At 34.8% G+C, this 25,270-nt stretch overlaps 1 protein-coding gene across 5 annotated transcripts; it reads right to left on the bottom strand.

The window, feature by feature from the left end:
- Window positions 1-64: 64 nt before the first annotated feature.
- Window positions 65-13,032, bottom strand: LOC137828986 (transcription factor PIF1). Of its 5 annotated transcripts, none has more exons than XR_016523241.1 (10): window positions 12,744-13,032; window positions 12,540-12,629; window positions 11,716-12,445; window positions 10,351-10,449; window positions 10,201-10,266; window positions 10,017-10,082; window positions 9,186-9,575; window positions 1,174-1,249; window positions 407-477; window positions 65-325 (listed from the first exon to the last, which is right to left on the bottom strand). XR_016523241.1 is itself a non-coding variant. In XM_068635784.2 (8 exons), the coding sequence occupies exons 2-8, from the start codon at window positions 12,620-12,622 to the stop codon at window positions 8,460-8,462; spliced, it is 1,452 nt and encodes a 483-aa protein (XP_068491885.1). In that variant the 5' UTR covers window positions 12,623-12,629; window positions 12,744-13,032; the 3' UTR covers window positions 7,936-8,459. The 5 variants fall into 5 exon arrangements, 3 of the variants coding, with proteins under 3 accessions (XP_090161015.1, XP_068491885.1, XP_068491887.1); XR_016523242.1 differs by having other exon boundaries at window positions 12,540-12,603; window positions 12,744-12,951; XM_068635784.2 differs by lacking the exons at window positions 65-325; window positions 407-477; window positions 1,174-1,249 and adding an exon at window positions 7,936-8,477.
- Between the last annotated feature and the right edge of the window lie 12,238 nt (window positions 13,033-25,270).

Here is a 25,270-nt window from a genome sequence, read left to right as displayed (position 1 = left end):
GTATAGCAGTAAAAAACTGGTAATACAAAAATAGGGAGCAGAACAGGATATGAATACAATCCAATTAGTAAACAGAGCTTCTACGTTTATTGTATACTTATACTGTATAAAGAACTACACTTCCCGTAACAGATAATTTCTAAAATAGTATGAACGTTAAAGTCGAGGAAAAAGTGCAGAGTAAAAGGAAGCAAACAGAAATACTGCGAGGGTGAAAATAATTTACATGTTAGCCATTTGATTAGCTTGTTAGAACTGCTAAAAAGTTAGCTCTCACCTAATACACCACTTGGCTGCTTTTGTATAGGGACCGATGAAGCTTAACCTGCAATATGCACAAGTTGTCAATGATACTTATTCTTGTTTTGAGAGACTTAGAATCCCCTAAAGTGAGAGTTACGCGTACCAGCGATCCAATAGTGAGCAGCACAATTGAATTGTCAACGCTATTGTAAATATCAACCAATCATGTTTCGTCTGAATATCAAGAAAAAAAGAGACCTTAGACATTACTGCTTGGTTTATAATGTCCATCAAGATTATATAGAGTTAGATAACAAAATATAGTAAGATCATAAAAAGGGACATGTGTTTCCTTTGTGTCTATTTATAAAGAGTCCATTTTAACCTAAATAAGTTCTTTTCTTTCCCTGATTTTTATTTAAGGCCAATAACTAGTTTGGAGTACCCACAATCCATTTTATAGAGTAAATCTTAGAGTCAATAATAGAGGAACTTGAAATTTTCTTACTAAAGTATTAAAATTAATAATGACAATGAAAGTTGAAGGAAAAGAGAGAATATCATTGGGACACAGTCATAATTATTCATCATTGTTACAAAGTTTTTTTATAGTGTAATTCATATTTACTTCTATATATTAAGGGAGTGCATTTTTAAAATTAGAGAGAAATATAATTGAAATATATGCATTTTTAAAATTAGAGAGAAATATAATTGAAATATATTTTAAAGGAAGAGAGGGTGATTTATTAACAAACAGTTGTGAGCAACATGAAGTACGAAAAAAGGTTTGCTCGTATTTACTTAAAATCGAACTACCAAATTTATCTAAAGGCAAGAGCAGTCCAATTGGATTTCAAAAAATAGCATGTATCTTTCATAAATATATTAAGAACAAATTAAATTTAGAAGACTAGAATGACAATTTACCTGACCGATGATGTTTTTGTGGATTCTCTTCATTCCTACTGGTAGTAGCATTGCTCACATTTTGCTGGTTCATTGCCTGATTCAACGTATGCAAAAAGTTATCATAAATGTTTGTATTTCTTAGCACAATTAGAAAAGCAAAAATTGCACCAAATGAAAAGAGGTATACTATCGATCCTATTGACTTTTTATTTTTTCAACCTTTCAGTTAGGGTACTAAGAACAAAATCGGGACCCGATGACAAAAATATAAAAAGAAAGTCATTTTTTTGACAATTTTCCATGGTAAGATACATATAATTCGCTAATAGAATTTGTGTTGTATTCACATGAAAAAACTGTGGCACCCACAACGTGCAAAAGAAAGAAAAATAGACTTATTGCATGCATGCAAAACTTATGGAGAAAAGAACCATAAACTCTTTGTTTATATAGAGCGTTCTAGAAAACAAAAACGAACAAATAGAAAGCATAACAACCACTAACAGCCCCCCTCAAGTTGTGCCATGAATGTCAAGGACACTACGCTTGTGAACAGTATCATGAAATTTTTTGGTTCGAGGGACTTAGTAAAAATATTGGCAAACTGGTGCTGAGAAGATATGGGAAGATGGAGCAAATTCTTTTGAAACTTCTGGCGTACCACATGATAAATGATATCTATATGCTTTATGCATTCATGGAAGCTTGGATTGGATGCAATGTGTCTTGCAAATTGGCTGTCACAATAAACCATTGTGCGGATATGATGTTTTGTAGATTAAAATCCTTCAATAGGTATGTCAGCCATTGAATCTCACACTGCTTTAGAGGAGGATCAAGATATGTTGGTTTGTTTTTTGGATTTTCAATTTATGAGAGATGAGCAAAAAAAAAAATAAAAAAAAATAGTAACATGTAGTTGATCATCGTGTAACTTGACAAGCAACCCAATCTGAATTGTTGAACCTTTTGAGTTGATGTGTAACATCTTTGGAGAAGAACAAACCTTATGCAGGAGCAAGTTTAATGTATCTGGGTATACACTATGTAGCTTTATGATGAAGAATTGTGGGAGCCTAGGAAGAGGTAAGACAAAATTTTAAATAGAAAAAAATTTTAAAGATTAAAATAATTAGTTATTATATTAACTATATTAACTATTATTTTATAAACTAAAAATTTAGTAGTATTTAATTTAGTTTTTATTATTAATAAAAAATTATAAAATAATTTTTAAATTGGTATATAATTATTAGTTACTGAAGTTTTAGTTACTAATCTCTAAATTAGTTTCTATTAGTTTTTCAGAGAGTAATCTAGAATCTAAATACTAGTTAAAACTTTGGTAACTAATTTAAATACTAAATTAGAAATTATTTTATAATATTTTATTAATAATAGAAACTATATGATATTAATAATTTTTAGTCTATAAATATCTAATTTATAGTGATTAATTATTTTTAATTTTTAAATTTAGTTACTATTTAATGATATTTATGTAGTGAAAGAAAGAGATTTTTGTCAAAAAAAAGGCAATTGATATCTTTAGTGGTAGGTGTTATGGAAGGTTTAACAGGCAGCAATCATGTGTGATTGAGAATGTCTAGTGCATACTTTCCCTAAATCTTTTACCTTGAAAGTTTGATCAAGGTATAAAATAATCTTTAAATTTCACATAACGAATACCTGCAAGGATGTTGTCGTCAATGCAAGCAAATAACGCTATGAAGGTGGACGAACTACGTTGAGTAAAGAGAATGATCTCCACTTGATGGGGGTAAAACCAATGCTTTGTAAAGATGGAGAGAGCTTGGCAAACTACTTCTCCCTAGCCTGTATCAATTCGTATAGAGATTTTTAAGCTTGCAAACCATGTTGTTTTTACGATCATTCATTCCAGAAGGCATGATCATATAAACATCTTCCTCTAAATCTCCATGAAAAAATGCGTTATCTACATCAAGTTGTGTCAAATGCCAGTTTTGAGTAGCAACGATGGCAAAAAGAGTTCGAACGGTATTTAACTTTGCTATTAGGGAGAAGGTGTTTAAGTAATTGATTCCTTTTTGTTGGTTATACGCTTTAACCATAAGATGTGCCTTGTATAATTCGATAGTACCATTAGATTTGTGTTTTACCTTATAGACACACTTGTAGTCGATAACTTTCTTACCTTGAGGTAGATTAGTCATGACACTACAAGAAAATCATCAAAATAAAAATCAATTTTTAGAAACCAAAATAATTAGTTGCAATAGTAACTAAATTAGAAACCATTTTAGAAACTAAAAAAAAAAATTGGTTTCCAAATTAGTTTTTATTATTGTGAAATAGTTTTTAAATTGGTATTTAATTAGCTACCAAGGTTTTAACTACCAATTATTTAGATTCTAAATTTGGTAGCAAAAACCTTAGTTGCTAATTAGATATCAATTTAGAAACCATTTAACAATAATAGAAACTAATTTAGAAACCAAAAATTTATTTAGTTCCTAAAATGATCTATAATTTAGTCACTATAACAACTAATTATTTTTTGTCTCTAAAATTGGTTTCTATTTCATGATTTTCTTGTAGTGTAACCCATGTCTTGTTTCATTTAAAAGTGTTAATCTCCCTCTCCATAGCTTCACACCATTCAGGAATCTCCATAGCTTCACACCATTCAGGAATCTTAACAGCTTGCTCGTATATTTGAGGTTTATGATTAGTGGATAAAGTAAGATTGTATTTAAGATGGCTCTCTGAAAGTCTGTTATAGCTTAAAACAGAAGATATAAGATATTTTACATTCTAACCTTCAATCACATTAGAAACATTATGACGATAATCTTCAAGGAAATAAGGAGTTTTACGATTTTTAGTAGATCTTCTTAGATTATTAGTACTGCCATTCTCAACTATGTTTCTTTTAACTTGTTCATTTTGATTTTGTTCAAATCAATATTTTCCATAAGAGGTATTTCAAAAAAAGGAGTTAAACATTATGTTCTTGAAAATTGCTAGTGTGAATGTTTGCCTTGGTTCTATATGGACAAATATTTTCATAAAAGGTGACATCTTTGGATACTAAAATCTCTTACTTTTTATGTCTAAGAACTATATATCCTTTTGTTTCTCTTTTATATCCTACAAAAACACATTTCCTAGCTCAAGGATCAAGCCTAGTTCTATTCCTTTTAAGAGTAGAAACAAAACACAAAGATCCAAAAGCTTTCAAGTTCCTAAGATCAGGTAATTGTTTATAAACAATTTCATAGGGAGTTCTTTTAATTGTAGCAGATGGAATGATATCGGATAAGGGATCATATTGAAAACCCCATAAATCCTTTATAAAGTTATAACAAAAACAATAACGAGTTATAGGTGTTGTGGCAAAGATAAAAAAAATGTATTGTGGATTGCAATAAATATAATGTTTTAAATGGGCCAAAAATAGGCTAAAAAACTAATTTTAAGTAGCTTTTGAATTCTTAATTAGGTTTGACAGCTCATGTAGCCACAACACATTCAAATTTCATTTGAATAATTAGGGTTTTAGGGTTTTATTAGTTAAAAGTTGGAATGGGCCAAAGGCCCAAACTTAATTAGGTTTAATAGCCGATGCACCTACAACACATTCAAATTTTGGCTAATTCTCCCTGCACCAGACCAATTATGACCTACACTCAACATTACAAAGAAAATGTTTGTTTTACCCATATTTTTTCGGATATTTATATCCGCAATACAAGTAAGACAGTTCTAGATATACAATCTAGAACTGAGATGTGTCTTCCGGATATGACAATTCGCATCACAATAATGTCTTTTGGATGCTAAAATCCAGAAGTTTTTTTTTTCATCCTGGATGCAAAAATCCGGAAAAGATGACAAAGGTAATTTGGGGTTTAAAAATAAATGATGGGTCCAAATCAAAATTAATCTGGTGCAGGGAGAATTAGCCTCAAATTTTATTTGAATAATTAGGATTTTAGGGTTTTATTAGTTAAAAATTGGAATGGGCCATTAGGGTTTTTTCAAAATTAGGTTTAGGTGTTCTATCTTCTTCATACGTTGATGGTCCCTTCTTCTTCATTTTCCACCTCGTGCACCGTTGTTGTTACAGTGTGCACCGTCGCTGTTACAGAGTTTTTCTCCGCCTTTTTCGATATTTTCGTTTTCCATTAGCATCCCGAGATGCCAAAAGCGACCGTCATGCGAAAATCGCATCGCCACCGCTTTCTACCATGGCGCCGCCATAATCGAAAAGTGATAACACTGAGTTTGTTTATAAGATGCACATAATGAGACAAAGCATATGATCATAAACAAGTAGGAAGATTGGATTCAAATAGGAAACTACTTGTAACATTCATGACATGCTGATGTTTTTTTTTTCACAATAACATTTTGCTATAATGTCTTAACACAATTATGATACCCAATTTATTATACAAATTATTCCAAATGAACTATTGTCTATCATTATATCTAAGAGTTTTCATTTTTCTATCAAACTGATTTTTGGATTAAGCTAATGAAACTTTGTAGAGCAGTTTTAGTTTCAAATTTGTTTTACATTAAGAAAATCCAAGTCTATCTACTGAAATCATCAACTATAGTAAGAAAGTATTTATACCCTTGTATAGAAGAAATTCCAATGGGATCCCATATATCAACATGAATAAGGTAAAAAAAATGAGTAGAAACATTCCTACTTTGAGCAAACGTGAGTTTACGCTGCTTGGCCAGATGACAGGGTTCACAAAGAATGTTTTTGTTGAAATGTATATTAGAAAACATCTTTCTAATATGATCTAAAACTTTATCCAAAGGATGTCCAAGAGAATCTAAACTATGAGAAACATTTTCTTCATAATTAAAAGTATTAATAAGAGATATATGTTTCTTTTCTTGCAAGTAATAGAGCCCATTATACAATTCAACTTTTCCAATCATCCTCTAAGAAGTGATATCCTGAATATGACATATCTCATGCAAGAAAGTTAGTGTAATTTAGGGTATGAATCATCTGATGCATAAAAATCAAGTTAAAAGTAAATTCAAGTATGTAAAGAACATCACATATGTAGAGATGCTCTGTAAAATGCACAATTCCAAAATACTTTGCAATAGCCTGAGACTTGTTTGGTAGATGAACACAAATAGGTTTAATTTTATGAAAATAGTTAAAATGCAAAGTAGTATATGTGACATGATCTATAGCCCCCTATTAAGAATCCAACTTTTGTCAAGATTTTTACCTTTCTCAAATGAAACAACAATTGATTCCACTGTGAGATTGTTTGCTCAGTGTGTAGAGTCGTTTCTTAGTTCTTGCACAATAATCTAGATTTGTTGTATTTGATCTTAAATCAATTGCACATTATTATAATTTTTTTGTTGTTTGTAGATTCATTTGAGAGATATCTTCTGCCTTGTTTTTGCTGCTATCAGAAAAATCACCAAAAATATAATTGTTAGACGTATGTTATTCATTTTTCTATTTATACCATGGTGGAAACCCATGCTTCAAATAACATTGCTTTGCTATGTAATTCATCTTATTGTAATAGTTGTACTCATGGTTATCAAACTCGCGAGTTAACTTGTCAATTCGTTCGAGTTTATGTTCCTACTTACCCTGGGTGAGCTGACTCGAAAGCAAACTCGGTTTTGGAGTAAACTTGGTAAACTCGCACTGAACTCGATGAACATGATTGAACTCGCAATTCTGCAACCGAGTTGACGAGTTAAGAGGGTTTTTCTTTAAACCCAAAATGACCCGTTTTTTAACCCAAAATTAGACAAACTCACACTGCCAACGTTATGGTTTGCTTGCGTTCTTCGTGGTGGTGTGTCTTTGTTTCAATTGTGGTGCATTGTTCCGATCATGTTAGTGATGGTGGTCGTGTTCCCTCTTTTGGTCTTCATTTTGATTATCGTAGTCTTTGTTCCGCGATCGTGGTGATGCGTCGCTCTGTTCGTCGAGGTCATTTGATGCGTGTGTTTGGATTTATGTTTTCTTAGCCAAGAGGATATTGGAGATTTTTTTAATTTGTTGCAATGTCTTATTTAAAAAGGTTGGCCATATGTAAGAGAGAATATTGGGACAGTATTGGAGAGGCGTTTTTTTTTAATTGAATGTTAGATGTTTTTTTTCAATTAAAATTTTTCAATTTCAAAATATTATATTTTTAAAATTTTTGTTAGTTCAACTAGGCATAACCCAAGAGCATCCCCGTTTATTAAAATAAGTAAAAATGCTTCAGGATATAATATTTATCTATAGAACCCAATTACATAATGTTTTATAATGTTTGTATTGTATAAATTTATTTAAGGTATTTTAAACTTATATAATTCTCATTCACTACTAAATGTAATTATTTTATTAATATAGTGGATTTTGTTTTAAATACTTTGATTAATTGTATGATTGAAATATTTTTTATACAAAGTAAACTCTTACTAGTCTATGAAATCTCCACGAATCTACAAGCCGCCTCCACGAGTCTACGGAACCTCCATAAGTCTACATCAACTCTCAAGTTTGATATAGACAAGTTGCACTTCTTCTCAAAATGAGGATTATGTCCTCTTCCTTGTGCTTTCCAATTGGTGTAATTCTTAGCATTAGTCTTCCCATGTTGTCTCCAACTAGTCCGAGTGTAAAATTGACAATAGTTTTATTATCAAGAATCATACCACCCATCAACTGTCTTTCTTATTGAAAGACAAGAGAGAAAACATGATTGATTCAAGGCAAAGGCTCCATAAGCAAAGTTTGCGTCTTAATAATATTATAAGTTTCGTTTAAACCTTTCAGAAAACATATAACATGTTTTGAGTCTTTATGGTTAACATTCTTTATCATATTGCAACTACATCGAACTTCACAAACACAATTGGGTGTAGGTCTCAAGGCCTCCATTGTTCCCATGATATCTTTAGATCAGCAAAAAAATCTGAAACATTCTCTTCACCTTGCTTCATAGAATGTATCTCCTGAAGCATCTAATACTCTAAAGTGATATTCTAAAGTGATCCTCTATAGAAAACCTTTCTTTAAGTTCTTCCCACAAAAATCTTTTGCATTATCAATGTATATCACACTTTGTGTGATCTGATCAGATATGGCACGAGTGATTCAAGACACTACCATAGTATCTCTCTCAAAAATCATACAAAGAATCATCCCTGCTAGGCGCCACTAATGTGCCATCAACAAAATTTAACTTGTTTTTGAAAGAAGTGCTCGTCTCATAGCACGATTCCGTGAGTGGTAATTACCTCCATTAGTAGACGATTGACAAGTATCATACCGGAATTTTCTCCTGGATGAAGGCAATACGAGCTTACAGGATTCTGTGTATGATCCATGCTGGAAAGAGAAATTGTATGCACCACAACACGGAGAAAAGAAAAATCTAAAAGAACGAAAAGAAAGGAAGCAAGAATGTCTAACTATCAGAGATTTTGTGCTGATGTGCAGAAGCAGAGCGGGACGTGCCCGCTCTGATACCATATTGCATGGTATGATGCATACGTGTTGCTCCGCTATACAAACTTATGTTGTATTCACACGAAAAATCTGTGGGACCCACAGTGTGCAAAAAGAAAGGAAAACAGGTTTATTGCATGCATGCAAAACTTACAGAGAAAAGAACCATGAGCTCTGTGTTTATATAGAGCAATACTAGTTCTAGAAAACGAAAACAAACAAACCCAAAGCATAACAACCACCAACAGACAAGGCGGACAAAAGTAATTTGGCCTGTTTCTGATGTGCACCGGAAACCAACAGATTTTCGCAGGTACTTATCTCACCCTAAGAAGGGTATTACGATCATAATTTGGCCTGTTTGGGATGGTGCCTTGGGAACCAACCGAGTTTTCCTAATGCATTGTATTAGAATGATGCACTAAAGAAGATGATATGTAACGGTGGCTGGAATATGATGTCCCTCAGGTAGCTTAAATCCCCCACCCCGTCGAAAGAAAAAGAACCGAGAAAATAGACATAGCATTAAGGACAACTTTACCTGCATCAATTGTAACTGCACCTGTTGGAGGCCGACGTATTGTTGATAAGGATCAGTGAAGTTTGGGATATGTGATTGATCTGGACCTTGTGTACCAAGTGCGTTAAGCATATTATTATCTGACTGATTTGGTGCTTTCATTCTGGATGAATCAGGGGCAGGAACATGGGGCATATGGAAAGGAGGCATAGGGAACCTCGGTCCCAAATGCGCAGCTGCAGTTGCTGCTGGCAAAGTTGAACTAGTTAACATATTGGGAAATGGCATTACCGGTCTGTTCATTCCCATTTCCATGCCCATACCCATGCCAATTCCCATTCCCATTGGCGGCATATACTGCTGGATTCCAGGAAACATCATGGGTACCATGCCGCATCCCATGGACATCATCTGCACAAATAAATTGCATTCAGTTCTCGTTATAAATGATGGTTATTATCATGCAATGCTAATAGGTATCAATAGTATACAATATAACCAATAGATATAGTATATGGGTGATAAATAGAGAGACACAATTGTAAAACATGCGTACACTTCAATTAATAAAACTAAAATCCTTCATCTAAGTAAAATAATTCCAAATACAACCTCTTTGGCTCTATATATCACCCTGCCACTTTCACTTGAAACATGTGAAGTTTTCTCTAAGAAAACCTTTCAGTAAGAATGCAACATTTATTACTTACTTTTTCCATCCTAATTTTTCTTGCCTTTCCTCCTTAACCCCTTTTTAAGCTTGACGATATTTTATAAATTATGGATGCAGGTAAATTAATCATCACCAATTAGGTTGCTCATTCAATATTTCACTGTATACATAAGATTTACCTGCACTTGTAATTGCAGTGACTTCAAATATTCAATTGCTTCATCCAGCATTGAAGCTTTGTCAGACTATCAAATTCAGGAAAGGGAATAAAAATTTGAAAGAGCTATTAGAAAGCAGTAAAACCAAAATACTGTAGTGCTAAAAAAGGAAAAAGAAGTACTGGGATATTTAATAATTATGGACCTTGTTGCATCGAGGTATAAGTTCTTGCAAAGCTTTCATTTTCTCATTAATTCTATCTCGACGCCTCTGCATGAAAATACAATATGATACTTCAGAAAATGAGGAAAACAGAATAAAATTTAAGGACTCGTTGAAGTTATGTAAGTATACCCTCTCGGAGAGATTGTGGACTTCTGCAGCACGGGATCTCTTAGTAGATGTAGAACCACGCCCATGTTTTTTAGCTTCCGGAGATTCAAAATCGACGTCCTTTTGCAGTGAAACCAATGGAGATAAGAATATAGAAGTAGAATATACACCATAAATTTATACAGATGGCGAAATGTAAAGAGTCAACAAATATGCCATTATCCGTTGAACTATTGATCCGTCCCATCTCTTCCAACGTAAATGTCCAGTAGTCTACTTCCATGGGAAGCCACCAACTTGTAAATCTTCGTACAAAGTCCCATTCCCCCTTGTTTATGCGAAATTGAAAAGTACCACAACTTAAACTCAAGATTTCTACCTATTTTCCTGCCCCATCAAACTTCACAACCATGTCCAAGTCATCTTTTTGTCATAGGCACTTTCTCTCAGAATATACTCCGGCAAAATCATAATCATGAGTTTCCTCTTGAGAGAGATTAGAAGACAATTCTTGTTTGATAAGACCAATTGAAATACAAAGATTTATAGTTTTACAAAAGGAGGTAACATGCAAGTCATGACTGGGTATTAGTTTACAATCGTATCGTCATCAATGTCAAAAAGTTAATGTTTAACTAAGCACCTGATATGTACATAACGTAGCTTATAACTGCATCTCCATTACTTAAGTTTATATATACCTATTACAACTCAAATAATCAAACAGTTTGTGAGAGGGGTGTTGAACATTGGTTTGGTGATCTCTACCCGTTTTGCTCGTGTTACATCAGCGTACAGGATTTCTTTTTAGAGTGTGGAAAATGCCTCCCATGCCCTCACTAGATGAATTAATGTTAACACGCTTTTCGCGTGTCTAGTTTTTCTACCATACTTTCCGGCATAACTGTTATGCAAGAAAAGAGATTTTGACCAAACTCATTACTTCAGTCAGCATCGTAACAGCTTAATTCCTATGTATTTTGACCTCCGTCCGTACCTTACCAGTAGATATTTCCTTTGGGTGGGTTTTAAAATGTGAAACGAATATAATATGCAGTAAATTTGTAAAAAGTATGTACATGAGCCACTCCGTTCACCAAACCCACCATGCTCCTCGGTTATGAAGTTTTGAATCTTCCAATATACACGTGGCATCACCGTGTGTAACCGCGTCGCGTTTAAGGGTTTCGATAGAGAAACGACACCAAAGTCATGTCCACACACGGAAAGTTTGATGATAGTAATTACATAAACGTTGAATAGAATGCAGGGGAGCGTGCTCACGTAAACCCACGTCACTCCCCCGGTGCACGATAGCCAAGACTAACGCATATGGAACGTGTGAGAGTTCGAGAAGAAATAAAACAAACGAGTTGACTCACTCACCTCGCTCTGAAACTCCGATTCCTCCGCTTCTCTCCCCTTCCTCTTCCGGTCCACTTCCTTCTGAACCGGTTCCGCGCTCCCGCTTGAACCGCCAGGAGATGACGTCACCGTCAAATCGCACGTCGCCGCCTCCCTTCCTCCAGACTCTGCCGCCTTACCTGCATCGGCAGCAGTCACGCTCGCGCGGCCGGTTTCACCAAGCTCCGCCGTCGCAACCGGCGTATCGCACGAATCCACCATCGTCGGCTGCGCCGCCGCGGCCTTCGAACTCGACGACGCATTGCCTTGCTTCGAGAAGTGCGCGAAATTCTGCATCCTTTTTGCCGCAGGCACCGGCAGCCGAGACGGAGGAATCGGCGGCCGAGGAGCCGGATGCCGAAGCTCCGTCGTGCGAATGGAGGATTGTATGGCGGCGCTGTTGTGGCTCTGGCTCGCTATTGCGTTTGTCGGCGGATTGAGCATGTCGGCGCAGAAATCGTGATGATCGAAGGGAGGAGGATCTTCGTGGATTGGATAGTGAAGCCACGAAGCCATTTCGTCTTCTTGCATGAACAAGTGTTGGTTACCGTAGTTTTCGTGTTCAGAAGATCGAATCTCCCTGGCCGGAATGACGCCGTCGCCTCCGCCGGAAGGCAACGTATGCGGCGGTTTTCTGAGTGGTCGATGGTTTTGGCTGTGCATCACAACCTGACCGTTTTGCCATAACAGTTCCATGATCTCGTCGTTTTGCCTGTTTTAATTGTTGTTCGCATTCACTTACTAGGCACACAAAAAAAAAAAAAAACTAAAGGAATTGAAGATAAGAGTGAAGAGAAGAGAGTTACATGGAGGGTTTCTTTGAAACGGGAATTGGGAATTCTTCGTCGTCCTCCATTTGGATTTCGAAATCTGGAACACAGTGATTCATTTTGCTTCTGTTGAGTTCAAGATAAAAAAAATTATAATTTTTGCAAAGAATAAATGAAAAAAAAAAAGAAATATGAAGGTGTTGTTAATGGACACTGAAGAAGCAAAAGAAGAGAACTTACTATTGAAGCAGTTCTGCATAATAAGAGAAGATTTCCTTCTTTAGAACTTCATTTTTGTTGCTTTTGTTTTTGTGAATGAATTGGTATATCTTCTTCTTCTTCTTTATTAATTTAAAAAGTTAATAATGTTTAAGATTATTGAAGGGTATGCGGTGTGTTTGGGTGGAGCTGGGGTTCTTGCTGTTGTTGTTTGTTTGCCTTTGTGCAAAGATAAGGAGTTTCACCGAATAATGAGAAGAAGCTAAACGACGAAAGCCATTTTTGACGGTTTACATTAATTCACTTTTGTTTTAAACACAGTCAATGAACCTGTTAAAGAATCAATAAAAAGTCAATAATTAGTCATTTTGTTTAGAAGTTAATATCTTTTAAAATGTGGCTTAAAGATACAGAGTGAGACAGTAGTGCCATTTACTAATCTAACAATTTAAGAGGAATGGATTGTTTAAAAAATGTACTTAACATAAGCATTGTTCACGCACACTCAAGTGCGTTTTGTGGGACACGAGTTGTTACATGTGGCCCATACTTATTTATTTCTATAATATTACATTCTTAGTTTTTTTTATTCTTCTCCCCACAACTTTCTTAATCTAAAACGGTTTACTCATAATATCATATAATACTAGTACATTTTAAAAGTTGTCTGAGTTTTGGGTTTGCTTTTTCGCTTATTTATACGTGAAAAAACCATTTTTGTTTAGATTCATTCATAAATATTAATTTCAATTCAACCTGTTTCAGATTAGTGGCAGACATTAATGGCTGACTTCTACCTTATACTGTGTTATAACCTATTTCAGATTTTAAAATTTATATAAGGATCCCCGTGAAACACTTTCGTCATTACTATTTCATAATAATTAGTTTTTTTTTATCAGCATTCATAATAATTATTTATTTACAATACAATTATTTTTTATCATTAACTTTACCTCACCTAATCATAACATATCCTTTTATTATTTCAATTTATAACTTTGATTCTTCTCAAACGATATTCTCGATTTTAGGGGTGTGTTTGCTTCCAATTGGAAGGAGAGAGTTTTTTTGTGTTTGTTTCCATGATTTTGAGAGTGGGAGAGAGGATGGGGAGAGGATGAATGGTTTTTTTCATTCTTCACAAAATGAAAAGATTTGTGGAAATTTAGTAGGATTGTTACATTTTACCAAAATACCCTTGTACATGTATTTTATTTTAATATATAAAATTAAATATTATATAAATTTATTTATTATTTATAATTTTAAAAATATTTAATTATACTATTAATAACAACATATACTTATAAATAATAAAATAATAAAATAAAATAATAATATCAACAATATATATAATTATATAAAGTAACAAATGAATATTATTTTCATATATTTAATAAATTTATTTCAATTTAACATCAAAATATTTTATATTATATTTTTTAATTTTTTATTAAAAATGTCAATAATTATGGATATTATATATTAAAAATATTTAATTAATTTAAACTTACACAAAAAAATCATAATTCATTATTTAAATATTTTTTAATAAGAATGATAATTTTGTAAACTTACAATAAACCATTCTCACAGATTCACTCTATCATCCTCAATCCAAACAACCTCACATTTCCTCACACATCCTCTCCTCAATTCAAACAAAGCCTTAGATCTTGTGATAGAAAATATAGTTAAGAATAGCTTACTGTAAGATCTCAGTAATCACGTTACATTAATATGGATATTAATATAAGATAGATAAACATCTATATGATATTTATATTAGACTCTACAATTTTTTTAAAATAAATTTCTTTTTCTTACAGGAAATCATAATATTCATATTACATTACAAATACTTGATTTTACTTTACATATGCGTTGAATTAAAATATGTAGCTATTATATAATTTTTACTAAATTATTTTTCTTCCCAATTTTATTAAGTTTAGAATGACTAATCTATATTTAAAATTTATGTGTTACACCAAAATTAAGTGAATTAAAATAACGGACAATCTAATCCATTTTTGTCTCACTCATTATTGGTTCGTTATAAGAGAGGTGGGACGGGTTCATCCACCAAAGTTATATGCCTCGTTATAGGGTGGTTGACAAGATAACTCGCCTCGTTCCGCTGGATTAGACATGGTCAATATCGATTGATAGAGTTTAAAAAATTGACTCATTTTGAATTTGACCCACTTTATCATCTATAATATGTCAATCATATATATAAATTTGCATATTTAGACCTTCATTAATTGCATTCCCATTTTATGAGGAAAATGTTACAGACAAACAAAAGAAAATACAATTTTTTTTAATATATTTGATATAAAAATAAAATAAAATATACAAGATAAAGACTTAAACCATTTAATATACAAATAATCTTAAATAAAACAATATTAAATAATGAAATAAAAAAATGTAAATGTTGTGAGATTATTTATTACATTCAAGTTTAGTATAATGCATAAAAAACATGTTAAGTGTTATTCATTTTAAGAATGAATCAATCTTGTCCTAAGATGAGAAGTAAAGCGATTTTATAATCTATTAAATTGATTGTGATATTTTCAAGGAACTTTACTCATAAAACCGAAATTCATACCTCAAAATAAGCACTTCGTAACTCTAAGCAATAATTATTAGAAACTGTAAGCAATATTGATTAGTACAGTGTTCACACTAATATTAAAATGTTATGACATGTATTTTATTTTATTTTATCTGTATATTAATAATTAGTACATAGAAAATACTCCTAAATTATTTAGGATTTTTGACAAAAGTGAAGTAATTTTGCTCTTTAAAATATTATTGCTTTTTTAAGTTAGAGAAGTTGTGATAACATAACACACTTTCATAATATTAATGTTACACAATTTTAGTTTCAAGTGATTTCACAAAAGTTGTAACACGTTGACACGATTTTCTCAAGTTTATAAAGTAATTTTTTTTGGTAAAAAGGGGCAAAAATTGACCAACTTCCTCAAAAACTCAAATAAAGATTAAGACATTTCATAGTACATAAGTGAATGTAAACCTCAATTTATAAGTCAGTTTTATAAGGTTGAGTTAAATGAGATTAAAACATCTCATAATATATAAGTTGGTGCAAACCTCATTTTATAAGCCGATTTTATAAAGTTGAGTATTAGAATCATTTTGAGCTTATCCTAAAGAGAGTTTGTTAGACTTATAAAGTTTGAACCGCTATAAGATCACTCATAATATATAGTCTCACGTACAAGTTAGTTGTCTCAACGTAAAAAAAAATGTGTTAAAAATTTTATAATATATAAATAAGTACAAACCTATAATTTATAAGTTTCTTTTATAAAATTGAATTATATAAAATTGAGTTTTGTGGGAAATTCAATAGAGACTTTGAAAGAAAGAGGGTTTTGTTCTTGGAATGATGTGTATTGAGAGAGGAATTGTGACGAAAGCTAATCAAACTAAAGTGATGACATGTGGTGTGAGGATGTGGATGTGATGTAATGGCACAAGCAATTTTATAGTTTTGAGATTAGTATAATTAACTATATTTTTCATCAATTTTAATCATGGTTGCATCTTGGATTTGGCTTTTAATTAATACCTGAAGTTAATGCTGAGAGAAAAGGGTACCCTATCTTGTTATTAATTATAATGATATTTTTTCAAAAAATCAAATCACCCATCATGAGATTAATCAACACTAAAAGCCACATACTTGACATATTGGCCCATTAAGGTACACTCAACTTATTATTATGTTTTGTTTGGTAGTGATAAAATATAATAGGAAGAAAAAAACGAAAGAAAAGCACAAGGTGAAAATCTTTATTAGTATGAAATACATTAAAAAAGGTTTAATTTTTTTTCTTATAAATTATTAATTTTTGTGTGATTCCTACTTATTTCATATTTTTTATATTTTTTTCTCAAAAGTACTTAAAATAAAATTTTAAATAATAAACTAAAGTATTTTAACTAACATTTTTAGACTATAAATAAAAATAAATAATATATAAACTTCTTAAAATAAAATGAATTTATACAAAAATTAAATATAATATTTTTAATAACTAATATAAAAAATTATAAAGTTAGTTTATAAGTAATTAACATTAATTTATAAATAATTTTTTTTCTTAAAAGTACTTATAAGAAAAGTTATCATAGACTTTAGATTCACTGAGACTATAAATTAACGAGAATTGGTGAAACATAATACATTCCTCAATACACTTTTTTAATACATATTTTTGGTTAAATTTGAAAAAATATATATATAATTAAGATAGAATTTCATTAAATAAATTATGAAATCCAAAAAATCTTATAATTTTTAATAAATGTGAATTAATTCATTATTTTATATTTTGTTTTAAATGACTCTTTATTTCTTTATATCAAGTTCTAAGGGAGATTTTTTTAAGAGGATTTTTTAAATGTGATTCAAAGAATTCAAATGATATTAGATAATAACAACACACTTTGTAGTGGACTTACTCGTAAACATTATTTCGATAAAAATGAACTAGAAATTAATATTATTTTTGTTAGTTTTTATGACTAATTATATATGGTTCTTAAATTAATTAATACCTAATATATTACTTCAAAGAAAATTTTCTTAAAATTTTGTTGATAAAAAGGAACCAATGTATAAAACATGCGAAATGTATAAAAAAATATTAATAAAAAGGAACCATCGGTGTTTTCAACAATATATTCTCTAGACATATTCTTCAATCAAATAATTGACCTTCTATAATATATATATATATATATATATATATATATATATATAGAGAGAGAGAGAGAGAGAGAGAGAGAAATTATGTATGAAAATCACTTATATTTAATGTCAATAACTTTTGTCCTTGTTTTGAATACTCTTCTTAATTAATATTTATAAAAAACTAAAATAAATTAATTTGATTCATAAATTAAAATTAGTGCATAAATTATTTAGAAATTTATCTCATTTAATTCCTCTAAAAATTAATTATAAATCCTGTACAATTAATCTTAATTTTTTTTAAAGTAGTTTTATTCATCTGTTCATCTTGAAATGTTTCATATAACTTGTAAGAAAAAAATAAATATGATATCTAGATGAGCAAGTTGTATATATATATATATCATGATTCTTACCATTATTGGTGAAGAGGTGATATGATTTGAACATTAAAAAGACATTATGAATATATATTTATTTATTTGAAGGTTTGAAAAGATTGAAAAAGAAATGTAGTGAATTTGAATTGGTTGGAAAATTATTATGATTATGCAATGATGAGTGGCTTTCTGACATTACCTAACATTAGCCAGGTGCTTTCATCTTAACCTGGAATGAAGTTGATGTGCCAAACCAATCCCACCATTTATTTCACTCTTTCAACCAAACCTTTCCCATCCATCGTCCATTTCCTTCAAGGACAAAGATAAAATACATGGAAGGAAATAAGTGAAGGGTTCCAAATAGGGTTTTTTAAATAATAATAATAAAATTTCACAATACTCAAATATATTAGTTTATAATTCTTTTAAAAACAAATCATCTCGTCTTGTGAGTTTATATTTTAATAATTTTCTTTTTTTACTTTTTTAGTAATTGTAATTTGGAGTAATTTATTGTTGAATTATCAATATATATATATTAAAACTCTTATATAGAAGAGAGTTAAAAATGTTTTCTTAAAAAAGAGAGAAATAATTAAATAAGTGAAAATATCTTAACATTGGATCTTATTATTTTTATATTTTTATTTTTACTCCTTTTCTTTCTTATTATACATTTACAACTTTTATCTTAAAAGGTGCAGTGGTGAATAATTTTCTGTTATTTACATGAAAACTCTATTTATTACGTAAATCTAACAATTCAGAAATGAGTGTTAATATATTGATAATCTTAAATATTTAAAGAAATAATTTTTTTTATTAAAATAAAACATTTAATTATATTATAATACATCATAATTATAATCTGGTGTGTTTCACTTTTTCAATTCTCATATTAATATTAATTAATGCTAAACACAAATATCAATGCTGGTTGATTGTCGTCCACAAAGGGAATTCAAATTATTAGTATCAATTCAGCTGCAGTAGACATGTTCTATCAGCAACAGTAATTTGCATTAATTTCAATTGTTTTAATAACTGAATTTTGTATAGGTATGTTTCGCATGATAAGACTAAGATTTGACATTCGGTATTGCAGAAGTTATTATGTTTAAGCATATTAATGAGGTTAATTAATAATTAAATAATGTATTTTGAAGTATGGTTTAATTTTTTAATCTAGTCCAATAATAAAATATCTATGATAATAATTAAATAGGTACAAATTTCAAGAATCAGGTACGTCATTACATAAAACATCGAGTGTTGAATATCGAATTTTTACTTGAGCATCAAAGTGTCTTTTGCAGGTACCATCTGAATCTGAACTTTGCGGAGATCGAGAGGCAGAGTGACGAAAGAAGAAGGGAGAGTCCGTACAAAGAGGAAGAGAGGAAGTCCAGACCGAGCAACCGTGGATTAGCTCGAATCATTCTCTTGATTCCAACCCCGTTCGAAAACAATTGGCGCCCACCGTGGGGCCGAGAGATTAGCATAAAGAAGAAAGTAGATGGTATAAACCAGAAGCATGGTGAACGAAAAGATGTTTGATGCTAAGCAGATGGCGCTTTCGATGTCTCTACAGAAAGAGATGGCTGAGATGAAGAGAAGGAACGAGGAGACTAAGCGGGAGAATGAGGATGAGATCTTGGCTCTCCAAAAGGAGAATGAAGAGATGAAAAGGAAGTTCGTGGACGGGGGTCCATCTGCCGGATCGACCAACCTTGTCGGGAGGTCCTTCACCAGCCCAAAGACTGTTGAGAAGCCGAAGGATAAGATCCATATCCAAGAAGTTGACGGGGAATCCTACCTAAACAGGTTGATCCTCACGACCGACACTTTGGACTCGGCCTGCCGACTCCCTTCACCGTCTCCATAATCGAAGTGTTGCTACCAGATAAGTGAAAGGACTTTCATAGGGATCGTTACGATAGCACGACTGACCCTGACAAGCACATGGATGTGTACATCACACACATGAGCTTGTACACTTCGAACGAAGCAGTTCTATGACGAGTGTTCCTTACATCACTAAAAGGAGGAGCTATGAGTTGGTTTACAGAGCTCCCTTCAAACTTCGTCGACAAGTTTGAGACATTGGTGTCCAAGTTTGAGACACAATTCACCACCAGCCAACCGCATCATCTGACCTCCATCGTCCTGGTCAACATTCGCTAGGAGAAGGGGGAATCACTGAGGAAGATCGTTGATAGGTTCGGAAAAGTAGCCATGAGCATCCAAAATCTCAGCCCAGACGTGGCCATGCATCACATGCTCACGACCTTGCGATCGAGACCTTTTGTTGACAACTTATGCATGCAGCTGGTTGCAAACTTGGACGAGCTTAGGCAGAGGGCTGCTAAGTTCATGCAACTGGAAGACCTGAGAGAGTTAGGAATCAGGCCCGGGCCGAAACTAGTGGGGACAAGGGAAAAAAGGAGTGTCAGAATTGATCAGCCCCTAATCGAGGAGATAGGCATAAAGACAGTTGGAGACACCAATTTGCAAGATATACCCCCTTAAGCACTGATAGAGAAAGATCTTAGATGAGGCTTTGAGTGTCATGTTGATTCCACCACCGAGGAGAGCTGCAAGCCTTGAGAATGCCGACTAGACTCGTAAATGTCAGTACAATAGAAACAATGGACACACCATTGAGGAGTGTTAGGCACTAAAGGATAAGATCAATGAACTTATCAAAGTCGGGCATCTCTGTCAAGGGGACTGAGGTGCGAAGCGATCCCCACAGAGGGAAGAGCCAGCGAGACAAAGAGACTACACCCCTCTGAGTGCGTGAGAAGATGACCGCTGACCCGAACGTCGATCGAGAAGGGAGAACCCTTTAAGAAGGGATGGAAGAAGGGGTGACCGAGAGGTCATCAACACAATCGCTAGGAGAGACAACTCCAACAGCGTCAGGAAGAGACACCTGAGGGCAGTGCATCAGATGAACACCATTTCTTTTCGACCGAGGATGCCACCCATCACTTTCACCGACGAAGATTTCAAGGGTGTTGACCCTTCACAGGATGATCCTATGGTGATATTGGTCGACATTGACAAATTCACCATTATGAAGACGCGGATGGATTAGGGGAGTTCAATAGACATTCTCTACTGAAAGACGTTCAAACAGATGAGGTTAGCCGAGGAGGAGATGAAGCCGTATGACGACCATGTAGTTGGTTTCCCGGTGAAGAGTGGGCACCGAGGGTATATCAAGCTTTATACCACCTTCGATGAGGGGAAGTCAACCAAGACAATCAAAATCCGCTATCTGGTAATCGATGCCAACACCTCTTAACACATTATGTAGGGACGAACGTCCATCAATTGGTTGAGGGTGATCATTTCCACACCACATCTGGCCATGAAGTTCTCGTCGGCATCAGGAAACATTCTCACGGTGCATGTAGATCAGAAAGTGGCATGAGGATGCTACGCATAAAGCTTAAAGGTGGAGCCTACACGGTAGGACACCTGTGACAATCGATCCTTTAGGCACAAATCCTCTCGAGGACGAAGGTTCCCTCAAAGAGAAACTCGACCTAGATCCTCGAACGGTTGAGCCGAGGCTGGAAGCTAAGGAAGAATTGTGTCAAGTTCCTTTCCTTGGTGAGGAACACAGCACCTGGTAGGCACGACCATACCAACAGTCGAGGCCGATTCAATACATCAAGCATTGAAGAGGAACGTTGACCTCTTCGCCTGGACACATCAAATATGTCGGGAGTGAGCTTGGATATCATCACCCACAAGCTTTCGGTCTACAGAGAGGCGCATCCGATAGCTTAAAAGAAGCGTAAGCTTGGCGAGGAGACGAGATTGGCAACGAAGGAAGAGGATGAGAAGCTCTTATTAGCTGAGTTGATACATGAAGTCGGATACACTACTTGGTTAGCCAACGTAGTCATGGTCATTAAGGTTATGACAAATGGAGGATGTGTGTCGATTACACAAACCTCAACAAGGCATGCTTAAAAGATTCGTATCCACTTCCTTGCAGGGTGCATCATACGGTGGTCGATGGATCCGCTACGAGCCAAGAGGAGCAATCAAGTCCCAATGCTTAACTGATTTCTCCACCAAGCTAACTCCCCAGTAGGATCTTTCAGTCGAGTGGACGGTATATGCGGATGGTTCATCCAATAAGGTTGCGTGTGGAGCAGGGGTTGTCCTTGAAGGCCTGGGCGACCTCACTCTAGAGCATGCACTTACATTCGGGTTCAAGGCCACCAATAATTAGGCTGAGTACGAGGCCATCCTAGATGGACTAAACCTGGCGTACGAATGAGAGCTTGTGAAGTAACATGCAAAAGCGACTCCCAGTTGATGAGCGGTCAGATAAAGGGAGAGTTCGAGGTGAAGAGCCTTTGTTGCAAAGGTACTACCACACTGTCTCCAACCTCATCACCTGGTTCAAGAAGGTAACGATGGAGCACTTTCGTCAGGAAGACAACACGAGGGTCGACACGTTGTCCTGACTCACTACAACTAAGAAGAAGAGTCACCACAGATTTGTGGTGCAAATTCACTTGAAAAATGTTAGTGTAGGAGAGGATGAATGCCTAGTTGTAATCGAGGCCGACAATTGGATGGCTCCAGTCATTCAATACCTGGAGTTCGCCACACACAAATCTGAGGAGGAAAAGACAATGGGGCAGCAATGTGCTAGATACACCATGATCGGTCAGGACCTCTAAAGAAGAGGGTATTCCAAGGTATTACTAAAATGTATTACCAAGGAGCAGGCAGAGATCCACGAAGGAGCATGCGAAAAACACTCGGGCAAGAGGACAATGGCTGCGAAAGTCCTCAGAGACAGATATTACTGGTCGACCGTCTAGAGCGACTCCGAAGACTATGTAAAGAAATGCACTAAATGTTAGGAGTTCGACCCCTTATCCCACCTCAAGCCCGAGAGACTTCATAGTATGGTATCGCCATGGCCATTTGCCATTTGCAGAATGGTCCCTTCAGCCCAGGCAATGGGCAGGCGAAGTTTCTCTTAGTCGGAATCGACTATTTCACCAAATGGATCGAGGTCGAGCCCTTCGCTTCCATCTAGGCGAAGAATGTCCAAAATTTTGTATGGAGAAGCATTGTATGTCGGTTCTGAGTCCCCCACACCATCATAACCGATAATGGTCGACAGTTCATCGACGGAGGACTTCAATCCTTTTACGTGGACCTCGACATTAAATCGATAACCAGCTCAATCGAGTACCCCCAAACCAATAGGTAGGTCAAGACACCAAACAAGGTTATTCTTAATGAGTTAAAGAAGCGGCTCGGCACGACGTAGGGACGGTGGATCGAAGAGTTGAAAGAGGTATTATGGGCGTACCGTTGCACACCCAAACCTCAACACAAAAGACACACTATAGTCTAACGTATGGGACCGAAGCCTTGATATCGGTTGAGGTAGGCGAACCTTCCCTCAGAAGACAACTCTTTGATTTGTCCCTGAAATAAAAGACTCTTTTGATCGGACTCGGCCTACTTAATGAGCTCCGTGACAAGAGCAAGATTCGTGAAACTACATGCAAGCTGCGAGCGGCTAGGCGATATAAAATGAAATTCCGATCGAGGAGCTTTCAAAAGGGAAACCTCATATGAAGGATGCGAAGTGAAGCAAAGAAGACGAACGACAAGTTCTCATCAAACTGGGAAGGCCCTTTTCAGATCCGAGATGTTGCAGTCGAGGGGGCATACTACCTATAGTGGTTATCGGGAAAAATTGTACTAAGGACGTGGAATATCAAACACCTCAAGTTTTACTATAATTAAAACTTTAATAAAATTATGCACTTTTTCCTCACCCAATTGTTTTCTCCCTAAGAAGGGTTTTCGATCAGGAAGGTTTTAATGAGGCATTTCTCTTCAATCATGTGTTAACATATAAATTCATGTACTTTACAACACTCATTTCGGTCAAGGACGTAACCTTAACCGGTATATCTTACCGACACCTAAAGACCTGGATCAGTCAATGACCTAACCTTAACCGGTATACCCTGTCGACACTTAAACAGTTGGATCGGTCAAGGACGTAACCTTAACCAGTATACCCTACCGACACCTAAAGACCTAGATTGGTCAATGACGTAACCTTAACCGGTATACCCTGCCGACACCTAAACACTTGGATTGGTCAAGGACGTAACCTTAACCGATATACCCTGCTGACACCTAAAGACTTGGATCAGTCAAGGATGTAACCTATACCTCCCGATACGTTAAAGACTTGGTTCAAACAACCACTCCCAACCTCATCCATCATAACGACTGAGACTCAACAACTTAAGCAGAAAAGATAAATCTTATTATGATTATTCCGACCGAACGGTAATTCAAATTCATAACTTATTGAAATAGAAAATGAAGAAAGATCAACCGATTCATTGATAAGAGAAGAAGGTGGAGGCCACACCCTGGCCCAAAGGGAACAAAAAGAGGTCACACCCCAGCCTCGAGGTAAAAAGCAATAAAGACTAAGCCTAATGGTCTTCGTCTTCATCCTCGCGCGCAGCCCTCGATGCCAAAGCCCGGAGTTTGTTTGCCTCCGAGGTCATCAGCCGACCTTCATACACATCTTTATTGACGTCGAAGTCACCCTCTGTAGGGGGACCCCCGTATAGAAGGTGAGCTTGTTGGACAGTCTGATTAAAGGTCTTGCTCAGCATGATGAGCATGTTCTTCTCCTGTGTGAAGAGCTAGTCCTCCAAAGATGTCTTATTGGATTGCAGACCGAGTTTTCCAAGTTCAACTCTTCCATGGCCTTCTCCAGCTCGACCATCCCCTTCTTCTCAGCTTCCTGCCAGGCCATCAACTTGGCATACCGAGCATTGCTTAGCTCGAGCTCAGCTTCGGCCCAAACTACCCTCGACTCATTCATCGACACTTGATCCAGTGTCGACTTCAAAGAAGTAGTAGCCTCGGACAACTCGTAATCAAGCCGAGATATCTCTTCAAATTTTCAGGTTCAAAAGTTAGCAGCAAGTCGTGCCAGCACCACCCCTCGGCAATGCAGCAGCTAACCGGGTCGGACGGGTGCGATGTGTAGTAGTACAAGAAGGTGGAGGGAGTAGGACGAAGACGAAGCATGTCACACATGAGCCAAAAGGCTTGGAGTGAGGCCCATGTGTTGGTATGGAGTTGCAAAGGAGCAACGTTGAGCATCCGAAGGACACCCATCATGAAGTCATCAAAGGGCAGGGCGACATGGAGGTTAGAAAAAAAGACAGGAATATACAAAGAAAAAAGGACCATCAAAGGACGACCGACCCATACAGATGGTGTTGGTCAAACGACAATAATCAATGGCCAAGATACTGTCAAAAGCATCCGACTTTAAAAAATGGTACTTATCCATGAAGGAGTTAATGGAAGATGAGTCCCGGTAGATAGAGATA

Source organism: Phaseolus vulgaris, chromosome 7, assembly GCF_051622355.1.
Source record: "Phaseolus vulgaris cultivar YP4 chromosome 7, ASM5162235v1, whole genome shotgun sequence".
In the NCBI taxonomy this organism is placed as follows: Eukaryota; Viridiplantae; Streptophyta; class Magnoliopsida; order Fabales; family Fabaceae; genus Phaseolus; species Phaseolus vulgaris.
Note: the sequence above shows the minus strand (reverse complement) of the source record. Positions and strands in the feature narration are given on the sequence as shown.

What these genes read in the sequence shown, in the direction of transcription:
- LOC137828986 (XM_090304889.1), bottom strand. Translation starts at nt 12,622, where the DNA reads ATGAATCACTGTGTTCCAGATTTCGAAATCCAAATGGAGGACGACGAA. An exon ending in GTTTCAAAGAAACCCTCCAT is followed by an intron (nt 12,446 to 12,539) that starts GTAACTCTCTTC and finishes CAATTAAAACAG; the next exon opens with GCAAAACGACGAGATCATGG. An exon ending in AATCGGAGTTTCAGAGCGAG is followed by an intron (nt 10,450 to 11,715) that starts GTGAGTGAGTCA and finishes TCACTGCAAAAG; the next exon opens with GACGTCGATTTTGAATCTCC.